The sequence below is a fragment of the Anolis sagrei genome, chromosome 2, assembly GCF_037176765.1.
Source record: "Anolis sagrei isolate rAnoSag1 chromosome 2, rAnoSag1.mat, whole genome shotgun sequence".
NCBI classification, from domain to species: Eukaryota; Metazoa; Chordata; class Lepidosauria; order Squamata; family Dactyloidae; genus Anolis; species Anolis sagrei.
The window spans coordinates 172,056,864-172,076,382 of record NC_090022.1 but is presented as its reverse complement, the minus strand read 5'-3'; the positions used below and the strand labels follow the sequence as shown (position 1 = coordinate 172,076,382).

Below are 19,519 nucleotides of genomic sequence, written 5' to 3'. Positions count from 1 at the left end.
AATTTGGTACCTGAAAAAAAATTATTGGGGGTTGCGGAGCAACATTCTTGCTTAAGGTAGAAATAGTCCTTATATATCAACTCTGACAGTTGCTATACCCAGATGCAAGTTCAACATTGGGACTGTTCACATTACTTTTTACACTGATGGTGAACATTACAATAAAGTAAACACATCCCAATACAGCTGAAGATTTAAACATAATTAATTGCCCAAGGGACTCCCACCTGTTAATGCCAGCCATATGGAAATACTAGCAAACCTGGGAAACCACTTTATAACACAGATTGCCCAAACAACCACCAACTGGTAGTATGCATTTTGAATTTTCTAGAAGCTGAAAAAAAGATGATACTCACCATCCAAGCAAGGGTTATCATCGTAGATTGGCTTCACAGCACCGCTGAAGTACAGTTCAATATTCCTTTCTATGAGACCGGTATCAAATGGACACAGGTGACCTTTTCGATCGTAGACACTGCACAGAGGAAACAGTTTTAGGATTTTGGATCTTTTGAGACCCACACAGAGCTTCAACCTCCCATTTAATACAGACAGAGCTGTTCACTTTACAACTAAATTAAGTTGAAACTTAATTTAGACCAGTGGTTCTCAATCTGTGGGTCCCCAGGTGGTTTGGCCCACAACTCCCAGAAACCCCAGCCAGTTTGGCAAGAATATTCAATATGCCTGAATGTGAACACTGGTGGAGTTTGGGGACTCGGAGCGGCTTACATGGGGCCAAGCCCAAACAACATATTACATCAAAGTAAAACCAAAACATAAACAACAAGCAACATCATCAAAATTACATGGGAAAAAATACAATAACAAAATAGCATTACAATAAACAAAAAACACAGTCGCAGTAAACAGTCGCGGGCCACATGTACAGGATAAAATGTTAAAAACTCTAATGAGATAAAAATAGGGAGCAAGTTATTTGCAGGGAGCTCATAAAGATACACAGGGTTGTGAAACTAAACTTTCCATTTGGGGGGCGTGTACTCCAGTGACAGAAGCGTTGAGGGGAGCAATAGTGTTGTGTTGTGCACCTACTCGCCAAAGGTGCAGTGGAAGAGCCAGGTTTTAAAGTTCTTTTTTAATGTTTCTAGTGTAGGGGCTTTCCTGATCTCTCCAGGTAATGAGTCGGGGAGCCACAGAGGAGAAGGCTTTCTCCCTTGTGCCCACAAGGCAAGCCTGTGAGATTGGCAGGGACAAAGGAGGGCCTCCCTCGAAGATCAAAGGACCCGGGTTGGTTCATGGAGAAAGATACGGTCACGAAGGTAGACGGGTCCCAAACCGTTTAGGGCTTTGTAGTGTGCCATTTGCTTGGCTGTCCATACCATTTTCCTCCAGTATCTGCCCTCCCTTCCCTGAATGTTATATGCTCTGGGAGAAAGGATTGAGCAGGCCCTTCAACTGCTACTTCTGGTCGCCCTTGTGCATCTGCCCTTGCGCTATGCTACTCTGCTGCTGAGTACACATGCTCAGTGTGGAACACATCTCACCACACTAAAACAGTAGATGTGGCTCTTAATGAGACATTCCGCATTATCACGGGGTGTCTGCACCCTACACCACTGGAAAAATTACACGGCTTAGCCAATATTGCACCACCTGACATCCGCCGGGAAGTAGCAGCCAATAGTGAAAGGACCAAGGCAGAGACATCTCCAGCTCATCCCCTGTTTGGGTATCAGCCAGCACGTCAACAACTTAAATCTAGAAATTTTTCTAAGATCTACAGAGACACTCGCTGGGACACCTCAGCAAGCGAGAGTCCAAAAGTGGCAGGCTCAAACCCAGAACCTCAACCAATGGCTGATACCAAATGAGAGACTCCCCCCTGGGCACACAGAGGACTGGGCAACTTAGAAGGCGCTGATCAGACTGTGCTCTGGCACCACGAGATGCAGAGCCAATCTCAAGAAATGGAGCCACAAAGTGGAATCCACGACATGTGAGTGTGGAGAAGAGCAAACCACTGACCACCTGCTGCAATGCAACCTGAGCCCTGCCACATGCACAATGGAGGACCTTCTTGCAGCAACACCAGAAACACTCTAAGTGGCCAGATACTGATCAAAGGACATTTAATCAACTACCAAACTCACAAATTTTGTATTTTGTCTGTTGTTTGTTTCGTTGTTAGAAATTTAATACAATTGACTGGTTGCCCTGACACGACAAATAAATAACTGCTACTTGCAGGATCCCACTTGGAGTCTGTGTTAGCAACACTGATGAAGTCTCAGGTAATGCAAGTCTTCTAATAGTTATACTTTCTCACTTCACTCCATCCTAGGCTTCACATTGAAACAACACAAAGTCTCACCTGAAGGATGTCACTTTGTGTTGGGGCAAGTCATCATAACTCTCAAATCCATCTTCATTGGCATCAAAGATAGAAAGGCGTTCATCGGTCAACATCTCTGGCTCATCCAGCTAAGAAAAGAAAATGGCTTTTTTTTTATTCTGGAAGGACCCACAGCCACCAAGGTTTTTCTTATTTGGCTACCAACTTACTGCATTGTCCGGATCCCCCTGGAAAAACTTGAGGTCAGGGTCATCTAAGTACTGTCGACATTCAGCACACTTGGGTGGGGTCGTCTGAAAAGGAAAGGTACAAGAGGGGTACATCACCCTGAGCTATTGGTGCAGAATTCAGCCACACTGAAAATGTCCCATTTAAATGGGAAATCTGTACTAAAACACTTTTGGTTGCATGTGATTAAGGCAACAGTTTGAGCACAGCTGCAGCAACAGCTAAGCTATATAGAAGGTGTCCTTTCACACAAGAATAGCAAAGTGCAAGCTTTTAGTTGCTGCTGGACTATCCTAGCATTCCTCATCATTCCTTACTTTCCTGCAAGTCAATGGTGAAGAATGCTGGGAGCTGCAATCCACTGGTGTCTGCAAGCAAGACTGCACTTTGTGCCACTTCCCTGCACTGATGCAGAAAGCTCAAAGGTTTAAGAAATGTCCTATTCATTGACATACTTATGCCAAAGTCAGTTCATAATGATGTCTTCATTATTCACTTACACCACTATTGACCAAAGCTGGGAAGTGTCATTTTTGTGTCATGCAACATATAATTGTCCTTTTTTAGGGGTCCCTTTCAAATCTATACTATATCTCTGTGTGTGAATCATATATATTTATCCATATCTATGGCTCTTTGTCAGGAGGGCTTTGATTATGTTTTCTTGCCCTGGTGAAGGGAGTTGGACTGGATGGCCTTAAGTATTTTCTGTTGGTCATGGGGGTTCTGTGTGGGAAGTTTGCCCCGATTCTGTCATTGGTGGGGTTCGGAATGCTCTTTGATTGTAGGTGAACTATAAATTCCAGTAACTACGACTCCCAAATGTCAAGGTCTATTTCCCCCAAACTCCATCTGTGTTCATATTTGGGCATATTGAATATTCGTGCCAAGTTTGGTCCAGATCCATCAGTGTTTGAGTGCAAAGTGCTCTGTAGATGGAGGTGAACTACAACTCCCAAACTCAAGGTCAATGCCCACAAACCCTTCTAGTGTTTTCTGTTGGTCATGGGAGTTCTGTGTCCCAAGATTGGTTTAATTCCATCATTGGTAGAGTTCAGAATGCTCTTTGATTGTAAGTGTACTATGAATCCCAGCAACTACACCTCCCAAAAGACTAAATCAATTTTTTGAGTGAAGGACATACATTGGGTTGTTAGGTGTATAGTGTCCAAAATTGGTGTCAATTGATCCAGTGGTTTTTGAGTTATGTTAATCCCACAAACGAACATTACATTTTTATTTATATAGATTTATTTGCTGTATTTGTATACCGCCCTTCTCAGCCCTCAGGTGACTATTTGAGCCACTTTCTCTCTGCTTTCAAGTTCTACAGTTATTGCTGCTCTGTAATAGATACATTTTGAAAAATATATAGAGAAAACAATCTTTTCTTCAAATGCTCATACATCAAACCATTGGGGAAGAATATTACAACAGAAATGCTCCGAATTTTAGCCAGATTTTCAAAATACAAAACAAAAATGCACCAGCATCTACTTACTTTAACAGGTGTCACAGTTTTAATCTGGGGTGGTTCTTCCTTTATCTCCGACCTAGAACAAAAACCCCAAATAATAGAAAAGTCAACAAACAAACAACAGAAGAGTAAATTAAGTTGGACATAAGTTACTCCAAGAATATTATTTAAGCTATCAAATATGAAGATTTTGAAAAATTTGGTACTCCAATTCTGATATCCAAAAGTAAAGTAGAAAAGAATTGCAATCTTTTACCTGTATTGTCATGGCACCTCTTGTAACCCAAAGGAAAGATACAAATCTTCTAAATAAATAATATATACACTCATGGTTTCACACTTTCACTTACAAAACAGCTTTCATGTTCAAAGAAATTGCATGCTGTGAGGAGATGCATTTCTAGCCATTTTTCATCTTCCAAAGTGGGACAGAGTCTGACAGTTCCAACCCAATGTCCCTTGTATTTTTTCACTTAATAATAAAGCGCTGGCCAAAATGTCAATGACATTTTTGTTTACAACTAAATGTTTAATAAAAGTATACACGTCTCAAACAGTTTTTGCAATGCTTTCTAAGTGTTCATTGTAGTGAATAAACCAGGGTTACACATTCCCAAATGTGAATTCACTCCTCCTTTTCTTTTTTGCAGAATCAAATCTAATATGATCTCACATCTTTGAAGCTAACCCTGCTTTGCCCAAACAAGACTGTCCAAGTTCAGGATAGCAGATAAATTGGCTTCAGTTCCACTTCCTAGCCCTTTAATACAGAGGAGTAAAGGACAAAACTGATACTGAATACTGAGAATAACAAAGACAACCCAATAACAAAGACATTCCTCAACATTCTTATTAGCGGAAATAAAGATAAAGGTTTTCCCTTGACATTAAATTTAGTTATGTCCGACTCTGGAGGGGGTGGTGGTGCTCATCTCAATTTCTAAGCCAAAGAGCCGGCATTTTCCATAGATGCCTCCAAGGTCACGTGACTGTATGGAGCACAGTTACCTTCCCGCTGGAGCGATACTTATTGATCTACTCACATTTGCATGTTTTTGAACTGCTAGGTTGGCAGAAGCTGGGGCTAACAGCAGGAACTCACTCTGCTGCCTGGATTCGAACCGCCAACCATTTAGTTGGCAAGTTCAGCAGTTCAGCGGTTTAACCCACTGCACCACCAGGGGCTCCATTGGTAGCAATAGAATCACAATTTTTACCACAAAATGCCCTCTGATTTCATCAGTAAGAAAATTTTATCTTTATTAATTATCTTCCAATCTGATATTAATCCATTTATTGGGGGTTGGTTACATAAATGACTGTCATGTGTGCAAGATGCAAAACAGTACAAAGCTCCTGCACCCTTCATGCTCAGCAAGCCACATTTTCTGAGGCCCACTCTTCTACGTAACTAGTAAAGGAACAGGAATCATGTCCTTAATTGTTTGGGGTTACCCAAAGTGGTTGCCATTTTTGTGTCCTTGCCTTATGAATGCTTCTCAAAATATGAGAGGATTGTGTATTTGTGCAATGCTACAATCTATTCCTTGCTAGGACAATGCATAAAGAGGAACATTCCTAATCATTAAGTTCCCAGCTAGCAATGCTTACCCTTCTGTGGTTTCTGTTTTGAATCTTTTCACATCTGGTTCCTTGAGAGGGAAATGGAAGACAAACAGTGTTGATAAGCCCTCACCCTTTTCTCTTTCTTTAAAAATAAGGTGAAAATTTTATTCTCGTGGATGCTTCCTCCAGCATCAATACATCTCTCCTCAAAGGGCAATATAGAAACAGCAAGGCACATTTTTTCCAAACATATCACAAAAAAGTACTCCAGGTTTTGCATCTATGTCTCAATCATTTTGAGAGGAAAAAAACCAGAACAAAAAAGTGTTTTAAAACTCTCAGTATCCACATGGCCTTTCATACATACTTTTTCCCCAAACTGTTCCTCCTCCTCCTCTTCTTCATTTTCTAAGTTAGTCTCTTGCTTCAGCTCTCCATTCACCTCTTCAGATTTACGTTTATTTGACCTATTGCAATCAATCACAATATAGATTTCTTAGAGAAGAAAATGCACTTAAGAGCAGGGGAAAAAAAAGCTAAGGATCATTCTGTAAGTTTCAATTTTCAAGGCATGCTTAGTGGGAACAACATGAAATGGATAGTCTTAGATGCACAAACATTCAATTTGAGCTCACTTTTTCCCAAAGCATTTTGCTGACATGACTGATCCGAAGTCCGGTAACAGGACTTACAAGGTCAATGTAGACCCCGACACAGACTTGGTCAGAGCTTGGAAAAGTTACTTTTCAGACTGCAACATCCAACCTGCATCCTAGACATTTCCTTTAACCACTCCTGCCTTGGAGAGCAACGATGACAACACACAGAACTCGTAAGAAAATCATGTTTTCCCACAGTCTGTCCAGGTGTCTTGCCCTGGGAAAACTTGTTGATCTTTCTCCGAATCAATGTAGACCCTGACACGGACTTGGTCAGAGCTTGGAAAAGTTACTTTTCAGACTGCAACATCCAACCTGCATCCTAGACATTTCCTTTAACCACTCCTGCCTTGGAGAGCAATGATGACAACACACAGAACTCGTAAGAAAATCATGTTTTCCCAAAGTCTGTCCAGGTGTTTTGCTCTGGGAAAGCTTGTTGATCTTTCTCCGAATCTCATAATATGCTCCTCTAGTTTTTACATATATACACAACAGTTTGTTCAGTGTTCACCTCTAGCCACTTCAATGAAACTAGAAATACGGCAATCACAAGAAGAAAAAATAACGAAAGCCAAAAAGGATATCATTGAGGAAAACACAGGAGCAGTAAGGGGTGGGGTGGCACACTAGTGTTACACACAACCCTACTCACCCTTTAGAAAACATAGCCACAATGGTAGGCTGCTTGCCAGAACTACGAGTGACCCTTGAGCTGCTCGGGGTTTCTGCAAATTAATTTAAAAACACACACACAAATAAAAAACACAAACAGTTGCAGATGTCACAAGAAATTCAATGTGCAGATTTGACAAATGTGAATTTAATATAATGTGTGGGAATGAATGGAAGGATGTGTGGTTAGAGTTAATAATTTTGGAAACACCAATATAATATTAAGGCCTGCAGTGATTAACTACCTGCTTGCTGGAACTGTGATCAAAGCCTGCTAATGAGAATTGTTAAGAACTGTGACAATGGTTCTTTCAAGTTAAGGAAATGTTTGCAGCATTCCTTATGTTAAGAAGGAAGTCAACATAAGATCAACACCAATCAAGAAGATCAACATCTGGCCAGGAAACTGAGATGGAGCCAGGATGGAAGACATCTATAATTCATTTACAACTTTGGGACTAAATCAACAGAATATTCCTATAAAAGACTCAGTGTAATAATGCTCAAAATGTGACCGACCTGAGGAGTCTGGTTCACCCGCTATACTCTGCTTCATGGGAAGGAGATAGTGTACCTATGGAGAGTGGCAGATCTGCACAGGAGCAGTCTGGTCACTTTGGGGCTTCTTTCTCAAGGGAAGAAGAAGAAGTGCGCTTCTGGAGTCTTAGATTTTGTGCAGGGAGTCAGGTTCTGCTGTATGGAAAACAGAGATCTGGTCCTTGGCATTGTTCTTAGGGAAAGATGTTTTGGCATTTCAGTGTTTTGAAGTTATGGAGTTATGGAACTACGCTGGCAGGCTGCAGGAAAGCAGGGTCTGGCAGAAGAGGTGCTTCTCCAAAGAGGGAGAAAAAGATATGGTAATATTTTGGTTGCATGTGGATGAATGTTGAGTGAAAATGTAATTCCCCTTTCTTTGTTTGTTAACCAATGTAATTGTAAATCCAATGTAGTTGCATAGAATCTGCATGTCTGTATGTCCAATGTCAGTCTTTGTCTAAATGTTTTTCTGTAATCTGATATACCCGCTCACATTGGAAATTGCAATAAAAAGAACCTATGCTTCAAAGTTGTTGAAAAGTCATTCATGACACAGATGCTGGGCATAGACAATTACTGTTGCTTTCAAAATGCTCAAAGCAGATATACTTCGCTACAAATTACTACTGTCATGACTGAATCAGAAAAACCAACGCATTGCTTTCATCTCAAACTGAATACAAAGACAAACTTTGTTGCACTCGTATCATGATGGGAATCAGTCCTCTGGCCAGCATAGCCAATGATTAGAAATCCTGACCTAGAAGACACAGTCCCGCAGTATCTGCAGGGCCATGATTCCCACCCTTGATTGATACTACAGTTTTGCTATTACTGCCTAGAGGCATGTTCTTCATCCTGCTGCAGTCACCTTGAAATGAAGCTCAACAAAGGGACGTTGGAGGAATGGTGACACATTCCAGAATTAAATCCCACCCTTAGGCCAAGTTTTCCCATGGCTACAGGGTATGCTGAAGGGTGATTCTGGGAAGTGTCATCCAAAATACAACTTCAACAGGTTCTGGTTCAGGATTGGACACTTAATTCTTGCTGGAGCAAACTATATGAGTGCATGGGAACACATCTAAATCTCATGGTTTACTCAACAGTCCATTTTTATCTTTTGCACCACCATAATAAGGAAACTGTGAAGCCCTCATTCAGCAACAGAAACAACAGAGACAGAAAATGAGGAGGTGGCGCATCCCTCAGGCTTTAGTGGCAATGAAAATTTTGCTTGGCTGATGTATTGCAGAAAGGAACAAGAAACCGAAATTTCTTCCTTTTGCTATGTGCTTCTACCTTCATCTCTCTCCAGCTGAACTAATTTCTTTCAGAAGGGTCTGGAAATCAGGACAAGTGCCAGATGAGACTAGATAAAGGACTGCAAATGACCCCAGGTTTGCTGATTGTCAGCCACAGGATTAAGGAGTGCACCTAAAATGTATAGTTTCCCCATGACTTTTGCTTAAGCATTCAAATGACTTCTTACTTCTGCTCTCACTGTTGGACTTGCTCTTCCTGCCCCGACGTGCTTTGAGCACAGATGGTGAAGCCAGTGGTGTTGATGAGGAAGATGAGGCTGCCTCTTCAATCTCCATGTTACTGTCCTCTTCCGCTTTGCTGCCCAGTCTCTCGGGTTCCTCATCGCTACCATAAGCACCATTTTCTGAACAGCCATTGGCCTTTTGGCCAAGTTCCAGGTTATCTCCATTTTCAAAAGACAGTTCTTTGTGGAGCAGGGCTTTAACTTTGGCTAGATACCGTTCCTGTAGCACCATGCAAAAAAACAAAAACAAAAAAAACACAACTTAATCAAGATTCCTTTCAACATTGAGATTTAATTGAATGCTCAAGTCCCAGAAAAAAGAAAAGAACTTAGTGATGAGAAACCTGACATAGGCTAGTTTGATGATTGCATTTCAGAAATTATTCCAGTTAAATGGAGACAGAGTCAGCCCCTGAAACAATGCTTGAACAGAACAGGAAGTATCCACATACCATTAACAATTAAGCACAGTCTACCCTTCACTTTTGCGGGGCTTAGGAGAGCACCCCTCATCCCAAAAGTGGAAAAATCACAGGTATCTCCAGAACCCTCTCAGGACCAATGAGGGAAGATGGAGTACCACCATTGTGATCCTCAGGGAACTTACTCACTCCTACCCACCTCTTTCTCTGCCTGCTGCCCCAAGGCATATACGCTCCCATGCCTTCCTTTTTCTCCACCTACCTATTTCCTTGCATGGGGGGGGGGAGGGGTGGAGATGAAGAGGAGAAAGACAGTGGTAGCAAGGAGGCAGAGGCTTGTAAACTGGCAGTTTAGAAAGCTACAAACTAATGAAAAATCCCCGATGCAAGAACCCCATGGAAGTTGAGGTTCAAGTCTACTGACCTCAGAAAGCTCTTCTTTGTGTAACTTGGTTTCCAAGTCTTTCAGCTGATTCTGAACATCTGCTTTTAAGAAGCCATGCATCAAATTCAGCTTTTCTTTAACACATTCCTGAAGAGAGAGAAGGAGAGTGAGCAACTCTTGCATCTGGCAACTCAGACCTGCAAGGACTTCCAGGGAAACAGTGGCAGAAAGGTAAAGTCAGGCTCATGACTCTATTGAACAGCAGGGGAAATGAAAATGGATGCACTCACTCTTTCTCCAAGACCATCTTCATCCCTCTCCAGATCTTTTAGCCTGTTAAAAACAAAACAAAACATTTTTTTTTTTACATTAGAAGGCAGCCCCTTCCTCCCTCTTGTTTTCAAAAGATACTTTGGTATCTTGGTGTACTGATGAAGGCAACCACAACTGAACTCTACACTCTGTCATAACCATCCTTCTCACAAGATGAAATGACTGCAGGGGATCTTCATGAAACATGGAAACTCAAATCACTTGGGTTCAGGATATTTACAGAAAAGTGCAAGGGTTCACAATTTCACGGATTCCTTCTTCTTCATGATGACAAAGTCAGCAAAAAGCTATACAAAGAAGGAGCACACAAGCTTGAGGTTTGTTCCTGACCTCTTCATACACAAATCCCAAAATTGAAGAACCACATGAAGAGTGCCTTCCTCTCTATGGAAGCTTAACTGTATTTTAACTTATACTGATGACACAAATATTTAATTGTTTTTGATCTTTTTAATTTTTTTAATATTTGCAATTTTTAAATTCATCGGGTTGTGCCATGTAATTGTGAGCTGCCTTGAATCCCCATGGAGAGAAAGACAGGGTAGAAATAAAGTAAATAAAGAAATAACAACAATAACAATAATAATAATAGCATATTTGATCAAGAGTACTTCAGAGACACCACATTTCAGTGCAGAGGGATATCTAAGGAGGCACAGGGCTGCCCTAGTTCAAAATGACTGGAAGAGTTAGAGAAACTATGGTTGCATCCTTTGGTCTCTGACCCTGGTATTAGTCATGGTTGAGATAGATTTCTGCCCCCATACTCAGCCATTTGTCTCAGGAGGACTCAACATTACATAATGCTATTTAAGTAAACCTCAAATCAAGAAACAAGAGAAGGAACACAAAGGCTGGCACATCTGAAAGTGGTATGGGGTAAGTCCAGTATGCTTAAAGCAGAATTCTACAACTTTGTGTTTCCAGATGTCTTCAACTCCCACCACCCAGACAGCGTAGCCATGATATCTCAGGAGGACATGACTTTTGGAAAGTCAGCTTTAAACATTCCCAGTTAGGTCCTCAATATTAGGAAAGAATGAACGACACAAAAACATATCTAGGAAAATGAAAGTGGCATCTTCAACCAGGTGATAAAAATTTTTTTATAGTTCATCCCTTCATAGATCCCATAGGCTTAAAGTCTCTTCAACTTACTTGTCATTTTTGATGCATATATGCATGCAGACACAAGTACACACATACAAACACACACTGAACACAACTGAATTGTGGAACTTGAGCAATTTCTTAACAGCTCAGAAAAAAAATTACCGCTTCACATTTGTATCTGGGAACTATCCCTCCACTAAAAATAAATAGCCATTGATCAAAATATCTTCAAAAGACCACCTCTCTTTTACTACTTCAGCAGTACTTATAATCCTATTTAATCCTTCATCTGTTGCAACACTTCATGGCACCAAGATAGCTGAATTACAGCAATCATATGACACCTCACCCACTGGCATAATGTTAATCTTTCTGGACCCTATTACAATCCAGCCCATTCCTATTTAAATATGCTTTATGTTTTTGTGGACTGAATATCATTGTGCTCTGCATCTGAAGAAACAAGTTTATATCCACAACAGCTCATGCTAAAAAACACTCTTAAAGGTGCTGCAACATTCCTTTTCACCTGTCCCTTCTTTTATAGAAATGGGAATTTCTCCATCTTTCATTCAAGATGGCTACTTGACACACACTCTCCCAGTCACACTAGTTTACACTTTGATTTGACATCTGGCACACTGTAGGTCATATGTTTTCTTTTAAGCAAAAGACCACGTTCCACGTTGTTATTAAAGCCTTTTATAAATAAAGTGTTTTATTATTATTATTATTATTATTATTATTATTATTATACATGCCTGCTTTCTTTGACAAGATAATCTGTGCAGTGATTCCTTTGCAAAAGTACTCCATGGGAATTCATTTCGCATATCAAGTGTCAGGACTGGCTCAGTAAAGACTGACTGGTTCCACTGAAATCATTAGTCACTTTTTAGGCTAGGATTGGGAATCAAGCAGTTTTTCAGCTGTTGTTGGACTGGTGTTTCTCACTATTGGTTCTGCTGGCCAGGGCTAATAGGAAATATTGTTTGGCAATAAACATGACTCCACAATCCTATTTCAGTTTGTTTGTGCGTTGCTCTTGCAATGGCAATTTATCAACAGTTGGAGTGGATCACATTCACTGATTGAATCATGTAGTGTTTTGCTTCAATCACCTTCATACTTTACATAATAATACTGCTCTTACGTACAAGATAAAACCAGCCCAGCACCCTCCTGCTTCTATACTAGGACCACAAACAGCAAGAATCAGGAGCATGCAGACCTCTGGGCATTGCTTAACTACAACTCATATTATTCCTTACCATTAACTATCATCCCTAGTGTTAATGGTAGCCATGGGGCACACACTTCCCAATTTTACATCTCCTGGCAGATGTTACCATTTTGTGTATTTGACAAGAATAAGTTCTACTCCCATAAGTTTTAAAAGTGCTGGTCTTAAAGTAATATGATATTGCCTCTGCCGGCCCTCTAACTTCTTTACTTTTTCTGTACGTAACCGATCATTGCTGCTAAAAATGCCACACAATGAGTTGGTTAATGTTCCTGGACATCCATTCATGAGTAATAACAAGGGAGAAAAGACAGGCTAAAATGTACCTGTAATTGCCACATCGATGGTTAGAGCCACCAATATTGGCCAAATACTGTACTGTAATGACTTACATACTGTAGAGTACCATGAAGATAGTGTTATGCCTCGCCTAATGCCCCGAAGGCACCATTTCCTTATCTGGTCTTGAAAAACTAGGCAGGGTCAGTCTGGGTTATACTAGAATGGGACACCTATGCTAAATTTCATCAAAAGGCAAGTACTAATCACCTCTGAATACTCTTTGCCTTAGGCCCCTTCCACATAACTGAATAAAATCCTACGTTTTCTGCTTTGAACTGGAATATATGGCAGTGTGGACTCAGGGCCCTTCCACACAGCTGTATATCCCAGAATATCAAGGCAGAAAATCCCACTATATCTGCTTTGAACTGAGTTATCTGAGTCCACACTCAGATAATGTGGGATTTTCTGCCTTGATATTTTGGGATATAGGGCTGTGTGGAAAGGCCCCAAGAAAACCCAGTTCAAAGCAGATATTGTGGGTTATATGGATGTGGCAGGGCCCGAAGAAATGTCTATGAAATTCATGCAGTCATTGTAAGTGAACGGGCAACCTGAGGACACATAGACATATATGTGACAATATAACTTATTAACGAGGAGCCCCCGGTGGCGCAGTGGGTTAAACCCCTATGCCGGCAGGACTGAAGACTGACAGGTCGCAGGTTCGAATCTGAGGAGAGCGCAGATGAGCTCCCTCTTTGAGCTCCAGCTCATCATGCTGGGACATGACAGAAGCCTCCCACAAGGATGATAAAAACATCAAAAACAACCAGGCGTCCCCTGGGCAACGTCCTTGCAGACGGCCAATTCTCTCACAGCAGAAGCAACTTGCAATTTCTCAAGTCGCTCCTGACATGACAAAAAACAAAACAAAACCTTATTAACAAGCGACTTTACTGCAAGGTACACAATTGTACAGGGAGGGCCATATTAGTTCTGTTGCTGACTCACCATCACTCACTGAGTTTTTAACATTAATAACAATAATAACATTAATAACAATAATAACAATTTTATTTTTGTATCCTGCCACCATCTCCCCGAAGAGACCTGGGGCGGCTTACATGGGGACAAACATAGAATTAAAACACAGCACAGTAAAATGTATAAACACAACATAAAAACACCACAAAATAACATCATCAATCAATTCATAGACTGACATAGTAATCAAATACTAGACTAGAATAATGCCAAGAAAGTCATTCATATTACTGAACCTACTGTACCACATTGTTACCAACCTCCTGCAATTCTACAACACATTCTTTTCCATTCCTCCTCATTAACATTTTAAAGTAGTGGCCATTTGGTGGGCCATTCATGATGGTTTCACATGGTTTGGGATGGTGACTTAAGAATGAAGTATATTTCCCAGCAGAGAAAACGACCTGAACCAAGTTTTACTTTCAAAGAAGAGGCTAGTGTTCAGCCTGAAGCAGTTCAACATTTTACTCTGGAGAAGTTTTTCCCTGATTGTAACTCACCACTTCCCCACCCTATACAGGACTAAGGAGTTAAGGGATAGTTCAAGGTGTGAGGAGATTGGAGATGCATGGCACTCCTGTTGTCACTTCATGCTAGACAAACATAAATATGCAACAATACAGAGGAAAGTGAGGAGAGGATGCAAATTGATTTGTCTCCTCAAACACATGGATAAACGTGATTCCACTATCACCTCCATCCCCTCCCACAAATAGAAAGATTTCACAAGGGGGGGATAAAACATGGGAAGACTCTATCCGACTACTTCAAGGGGAAAAAAAGTTTGGAGAAATTGCTAAACTGAATGCGAGAGTAGCCACATGCTCTTGCGAGGGAAAGGCGGGAGAGTTTTATCCCAGACTGCCAACTCCAGACAAAAGCGGCACACACGCTGTCGGCCTACGTCACCTATCTCCTTCCTTTGAGAGCAAACAGACAGACGTACTATGTGGCACAAACTATATGGTAGGCCTCACCACCTCGCATACAGCAAGTGGCAGAATGAGCTTCACATACCGGAGACATCAAGCTGGAAAGCTCACATGCAGCTCTCCAATATTATTTAATGAGCAGTTTCAAAAAAAGGAGAGGGAGAGAGAGAAGAAACGCTTCCCTTCTTCCGATCTCTGCACTGCTGCACAAAAGCCCGCTTATTTTCAACAAGCACACCTTTCTGGACTCCATTTTGCAACCAGGCCGTAAGGACCACTTGCAGGAAGAAACATAGAGATATGACGGATATCAAATGCAAAGAAGCTGGGAGAAGAGCAACGATTACATGAGTCCAAACATATTTGTTGCTTCTGCAGAAGAAAGTGGAAAGTTAGTGAATTCTGCAATATGTTTTAGAATGCACTGCAACAAAGGTTTCCTGTCAATAATGCTGGCAATCGGATCTAAAGCTTTAAAATAGCGAGGGGCAGTGACATTTTGAAAAGTGTCGTAAACAAGGTGGAAGAAAAGGGGGAAATGGCGCCTCACTTCAAACCCGACCGCCAATGTGCTTCTGCGGCAGCACAGCAATCGGTTCCAAAGAGTGAGAGTGAGCAAAAACATTTGCACAAGGACAATTTATTTCAAGCAGATAGAGAGAGAAAAAATGTACGGCTTATATTTTCCAGAATGGCTGTTGGGATGAGATGCCCCAAGGAAAGAGGCCCACAGAAAACACCTCCCAAGGAAAGGGACAGACTCCATTGAAATGCAGCGCGCTTCTGGAGGCGCCAGAAACCGGAGAGCCAACCAGCCCGCCTTGCAAGTTTGGGGTTGCGCCAATGAACCCAATGCATGAGGAACCTACCCCCCCCCCCCTTTTTTTGTTTTTAATACATTAGTCAGGGCATGTTAACCACTGCTTCCTGGACTCTCCCTCTCTCTCTTTGTTAATCCGTGTTCTAAACACACACAAACAAGTCTTCCCGCCAAGCCACGCTTTTGACTAGGGAAGAAATCGGTTTCTACTTCCTGTCCCAGATGGGAAGGTGGGGCATGATGAGAGCAAGGCAAGGACAAAATGCCTGAGGTGCAGAAAGGCCTGTTTTATTTTATGATTATTTTGCTTCTTTAATAAGCTCCCTTCCATACAGCTGAATAAAATCCAAAATGTTCTGTTTTGAACTGGAATATATGGCAGTGTGGACTCAGATAACCCAGTTCAAAGCAGATATTGTCGGATTTTTCTGCCTTGTTATGCTGGGTTATATGGCTATACGGAAGGGCCTGAGTCCACACTGCCAGATAACCCAGTTCAAAGCAGATAATGTGGGATTTTATACAGCTTTAGGTCCCCGAGTCTCCTTTGGGGAGATGGTGGCAGGGTATAAATAAAGATAATAATAATAATAATAATAATAATAATAATAATAATAATTCCACACAGCTGAATAAAATCCCACATTTTCTGCTTTGAGCTGGAATATATGGCAGAGTGGACTCAGATAACCCAGTTCAAAGCGGATATTGTCGGATTTTTCTGCCTTGTTATTCTGTATGGAAGGGCCTGAGTCCACACTGCCATATAACCCGGCTCAAAGCAGATAGTGTGGGATTTTATACAGCCTTAGGTCCCTGAGTCCCCTTTGGGGAGATGGTGGCAGGGTATAAATAAAGATTATTATTATTATTGTAAGCCGCACCGAGTCCTTCGGGAGATGGTAGCGGGGTACAAATAAAGGTTTATTATTATTATTATTATTATTATTCCACATAGCTGAATAAAATCCCAAATTTTCTGTTTTGAACTGGAATATATGGCAGTGTGGACTCAGATAACCCAGTTCAAAGCAAATATTGTCGGATTTTTCTGCCTTATTATTCTGAGTTATATGGCTGTATGGAAGGGCCTGAGTCCACCCTGCCATATAACCCGGTTCAAAGCAGATAGTGTGGGATTTTATACAGCCTTAGGTCCCCGCGTCCCCTTTGGGGAGATGGTGGCAGGGTCTAAATAAAGATTATTATTATTATTATTATTAAAACATCAATTCATCCGGGTGCCCCCTGGGCATCGTCCTTGCAGACGGCCAATTCTCTCACACCAGAAGCGACTTGAAGTTTCTTAAGTCGCTCCTGACACGACAAAAATATTATTATTATTATTATTATTATTACTATTATTATTATTCTACACAGCTGACTAAAATCCCACATTTTCTGCTTTGAACTGGAATATAAGGCAGTGAAGGTTCAGATAACAGTTCAAAGCAGATACTGTGGGATTTTTCTGCCTTGATATTCTGGGTTATATGGCTGTGTGGAAGGGCCCAGAGTCCCCAAACACAAAACTGGAATGGATGTAAACTACAAAGAGCAGCTAGCCTCCTCTTCCTGCCTCCTGGAGACAACAAAAAGTAGGAAATCTTTATGTTTTATGTAATTTATCAAGTTATTGTGTATGTTTTGATTTTAGTTATTGCATTGTGTTGCTGGGCTTGGCATCATGTAAGCCGCCCCGAGTCCCCATTTGGGAGATGGAGGCATAAATAATAATAATACTTTATTTGTACCCCGCTACCATCTCCCCAAGGGACTCGGTGCGGCTTACATGAGGCCGAGCCCAAACACAACAATACAAGCAATAATAACAACAATACAAGCAATTAAAAACATATAGACAATAAGAGACACAACATTAAAGATTATTATTATTATTGAATCCCCTTGCTTCTCTGCTTCTATTGCTATTAAAAACGTTGGGGGAGGCCTAGTTTGACAGGAAAAACGAAATGCAAAGATACAAAATGGGGGACAATGCCTGGCTCGAGAGCAGTACGTGTGAAAAAGATCTCGGAGTCCTCGTGGACAACAAGTTAAACATGAGCCAACAATGTGATGTGGCGGCAAAAAAGACAAATGGGATTTTGGCCTGCATCAATAGGAGCATAGTGTCTAGATCCAGGGAAGTAATGCTACCCCTCTATTCCGCCTTGGTTAGACCACATCTGGAATATTGTGTCCAATTCTGGGCACCACAATTCAAGAGAGATATTGACAAGCTGGAATGTGTCCAGAGGAGGGCGACTAAAAGGATCATGGGTCTGGAGAACAAGCCCTATGAGGAGCGGCTTAAGGAGCTGGGCATGTTTAGCCTGAAGAAGAGAAGGCTGAGAGGAGATATGATAGCCATGTATAAATATGTGAGAGGAAGTCATAGGGAGGAGGAAGCAAGCTTGTTTTCTGCTTCCTTGGAGACTAGGACGCGGAAGAATGGCTTCAAACTACAAGAGAGGAGATTCCATCTGAACATGAGGAAGAACTTCCTGACTGTGAGAGCCGTTCAGCAGTGGAACTCTCTGCCCTGGAGCACGGTGGAGGCTCCTTCTTTGGAGGTTTTTAAACAGAGGCTGGATGGCCATTTGTCAGGGGTGATTTGAATGCAATATTCCTGCTTCTTGGCAGGGGGTTGGACTGGATGGCCCATGAGGTCTCTTCCAACTCTTTGATTCTAAAGAGAAGAAACCTGAGACGAACAAAACTTGACACCTTAAGTTATTTTCTCGCTTTTGGAGATGATTGACAGCCAAACACCCAACTTGTGCTGCGTGGCAGGGCAGCCAAAAGAAAAGAACGCAGAGGCAGAAAGAAACAGAAATTAGCAATAATAACAACAACATATTGATGAGCATCCATTCCAATACTGAAAAAAAAAAGTGGAGGCAGTTAACAGGCCCAGGACTGGCCAAGCAATGGAGGGCCCTTCCACAGAGACAACATCAAGGCTGGCCATCCCACAATATCTGCTTTGAACTGGGTTATCTGAGTCCACACTGCCATATAATCCAGTTCAAAGGTGATAATGTGGGATTTGATTCAGCTGGAAGGTGCTCATTTTATTCAGATGCTCCCCTATCAGCAAAGCAGGCCTTCCAATCCTTCAAGAACACACAGAATTTGATAGGGGAGGAGTAATTATGGTGTAATTATGTTAAATGAGGGGAAGGTGTCCAGGAAGGCCTCAGAAGGCCACCTTTCCCTTTAAGAGACCCCCTTCTTTCTCCTCACACTCTCCCTTCACTTCCCTCTGAAGGAGAGAGACGAAGAAGAAGGGCGAAACCATGTCTAAAAAGGAGGGGGGGCTGAGGAGGGAGAAACCATATACAAAATGGAGGGGGGGGCTCGAAAGACCAGTACTCTCCCCCTCACTGAGGGTGCTTGCCCCCCCCCCCCAAAGCTTGAATTGGGGTCGTGGGGAGCAGGGGCCTCACTCACCGCCTGCGCAGCTCCTCGGGGGTCAGCGGGGCGGCCCGGGCGGGCATCTCGGCAGGAAGGAAGGAAGGAAGGCGGCGGGCAGGGAGCCGGAGGGCGGCCGAGAGCGGTTTCGCGCGCACCGGGGAGGAGGGGGAGGAGGGAGGGGCGGGGCCGGAGCTGGAATGAACCATCCGGCATTAGGCCCGGGGGGGGGGAGGCAAGAGGAGGTCTCTACTTCGGGCCTTCTCAATGCATGGAGTGGGGGAGACCAAGTAGACAACGGAGGGGGTGCTTGTTTGTATTGATGTGCCTTTATCGAGGTTTGGTGACTCCATACATTTCTTAGGGCTTTCATACTTCATCACACACTAGAGAGAATGAATCCACTTTCAATCTGGTTTCTGCCTCCTGCAGGATTCTGGGGTTTGTAGTTTAGGGATGCTGTTCTAGGCTCCTCCCTAAACTACAAACCCCAGAATTCTGCAGGAGGCAG

The 19,519-nt window shown here is 42.2% G+C and overlaps 1 protein-coding gene across 1 annotated transcript in view; it reads right to left on the bottom strand.

The window, feature by feature from the left end:
- The window catches only part of DNMT1 (DNA methyltransferase 1), a 61,720-nt gene extending 42,535 nt beyond the window's left edge, over positions 1-19,185 (bottom strand). The window contains exons 1-11 of the mRNA XM_060763314.2: positions 19,048-19,185; positions 10,109-10,151; positions 9,858-9,965; positions 8,955-9,231; positions 6,906-6,978; positions 5,959-6,058; positions 5,637-5,677; positions 4,050-4,101; positions 2,530-2,613; positions 2,339-2,448; positions 360-478 (exon numbers count right to left, since the gene is read on the bottom strand). Coding sequence (XP_060619297.2) covers positions 360-478; positions 2,339-2,448; positions 2,530-2,613; positions 4,050-4,101; positions 5,637-5,677; positions 5,959-6,058; positions 6,906-6,978; positions 8,955-9,231; positions 9,858-9,965; positions 10,109-10,151; positions 19,048-19,094 — 1,054 coding nt within the window. The 5' untranslated portion in view covers positions 19,095-19,185. The remainder of the gene's footprint in view (positions 1-359; positions 479-2,338; positions 2,449-2,529; positions 2,614-4,049; positions 4,102-5,636; positions 5,678-5,958; positions 6,059-6,905; positions 6,979-8,954; positions 9,232-9,857; positions 9,966-10,108; positions 10,152-19,047) is intronic.
- Between the last annotated feature and the right edge of the window lie 334 nt (positions 19,186-19,519).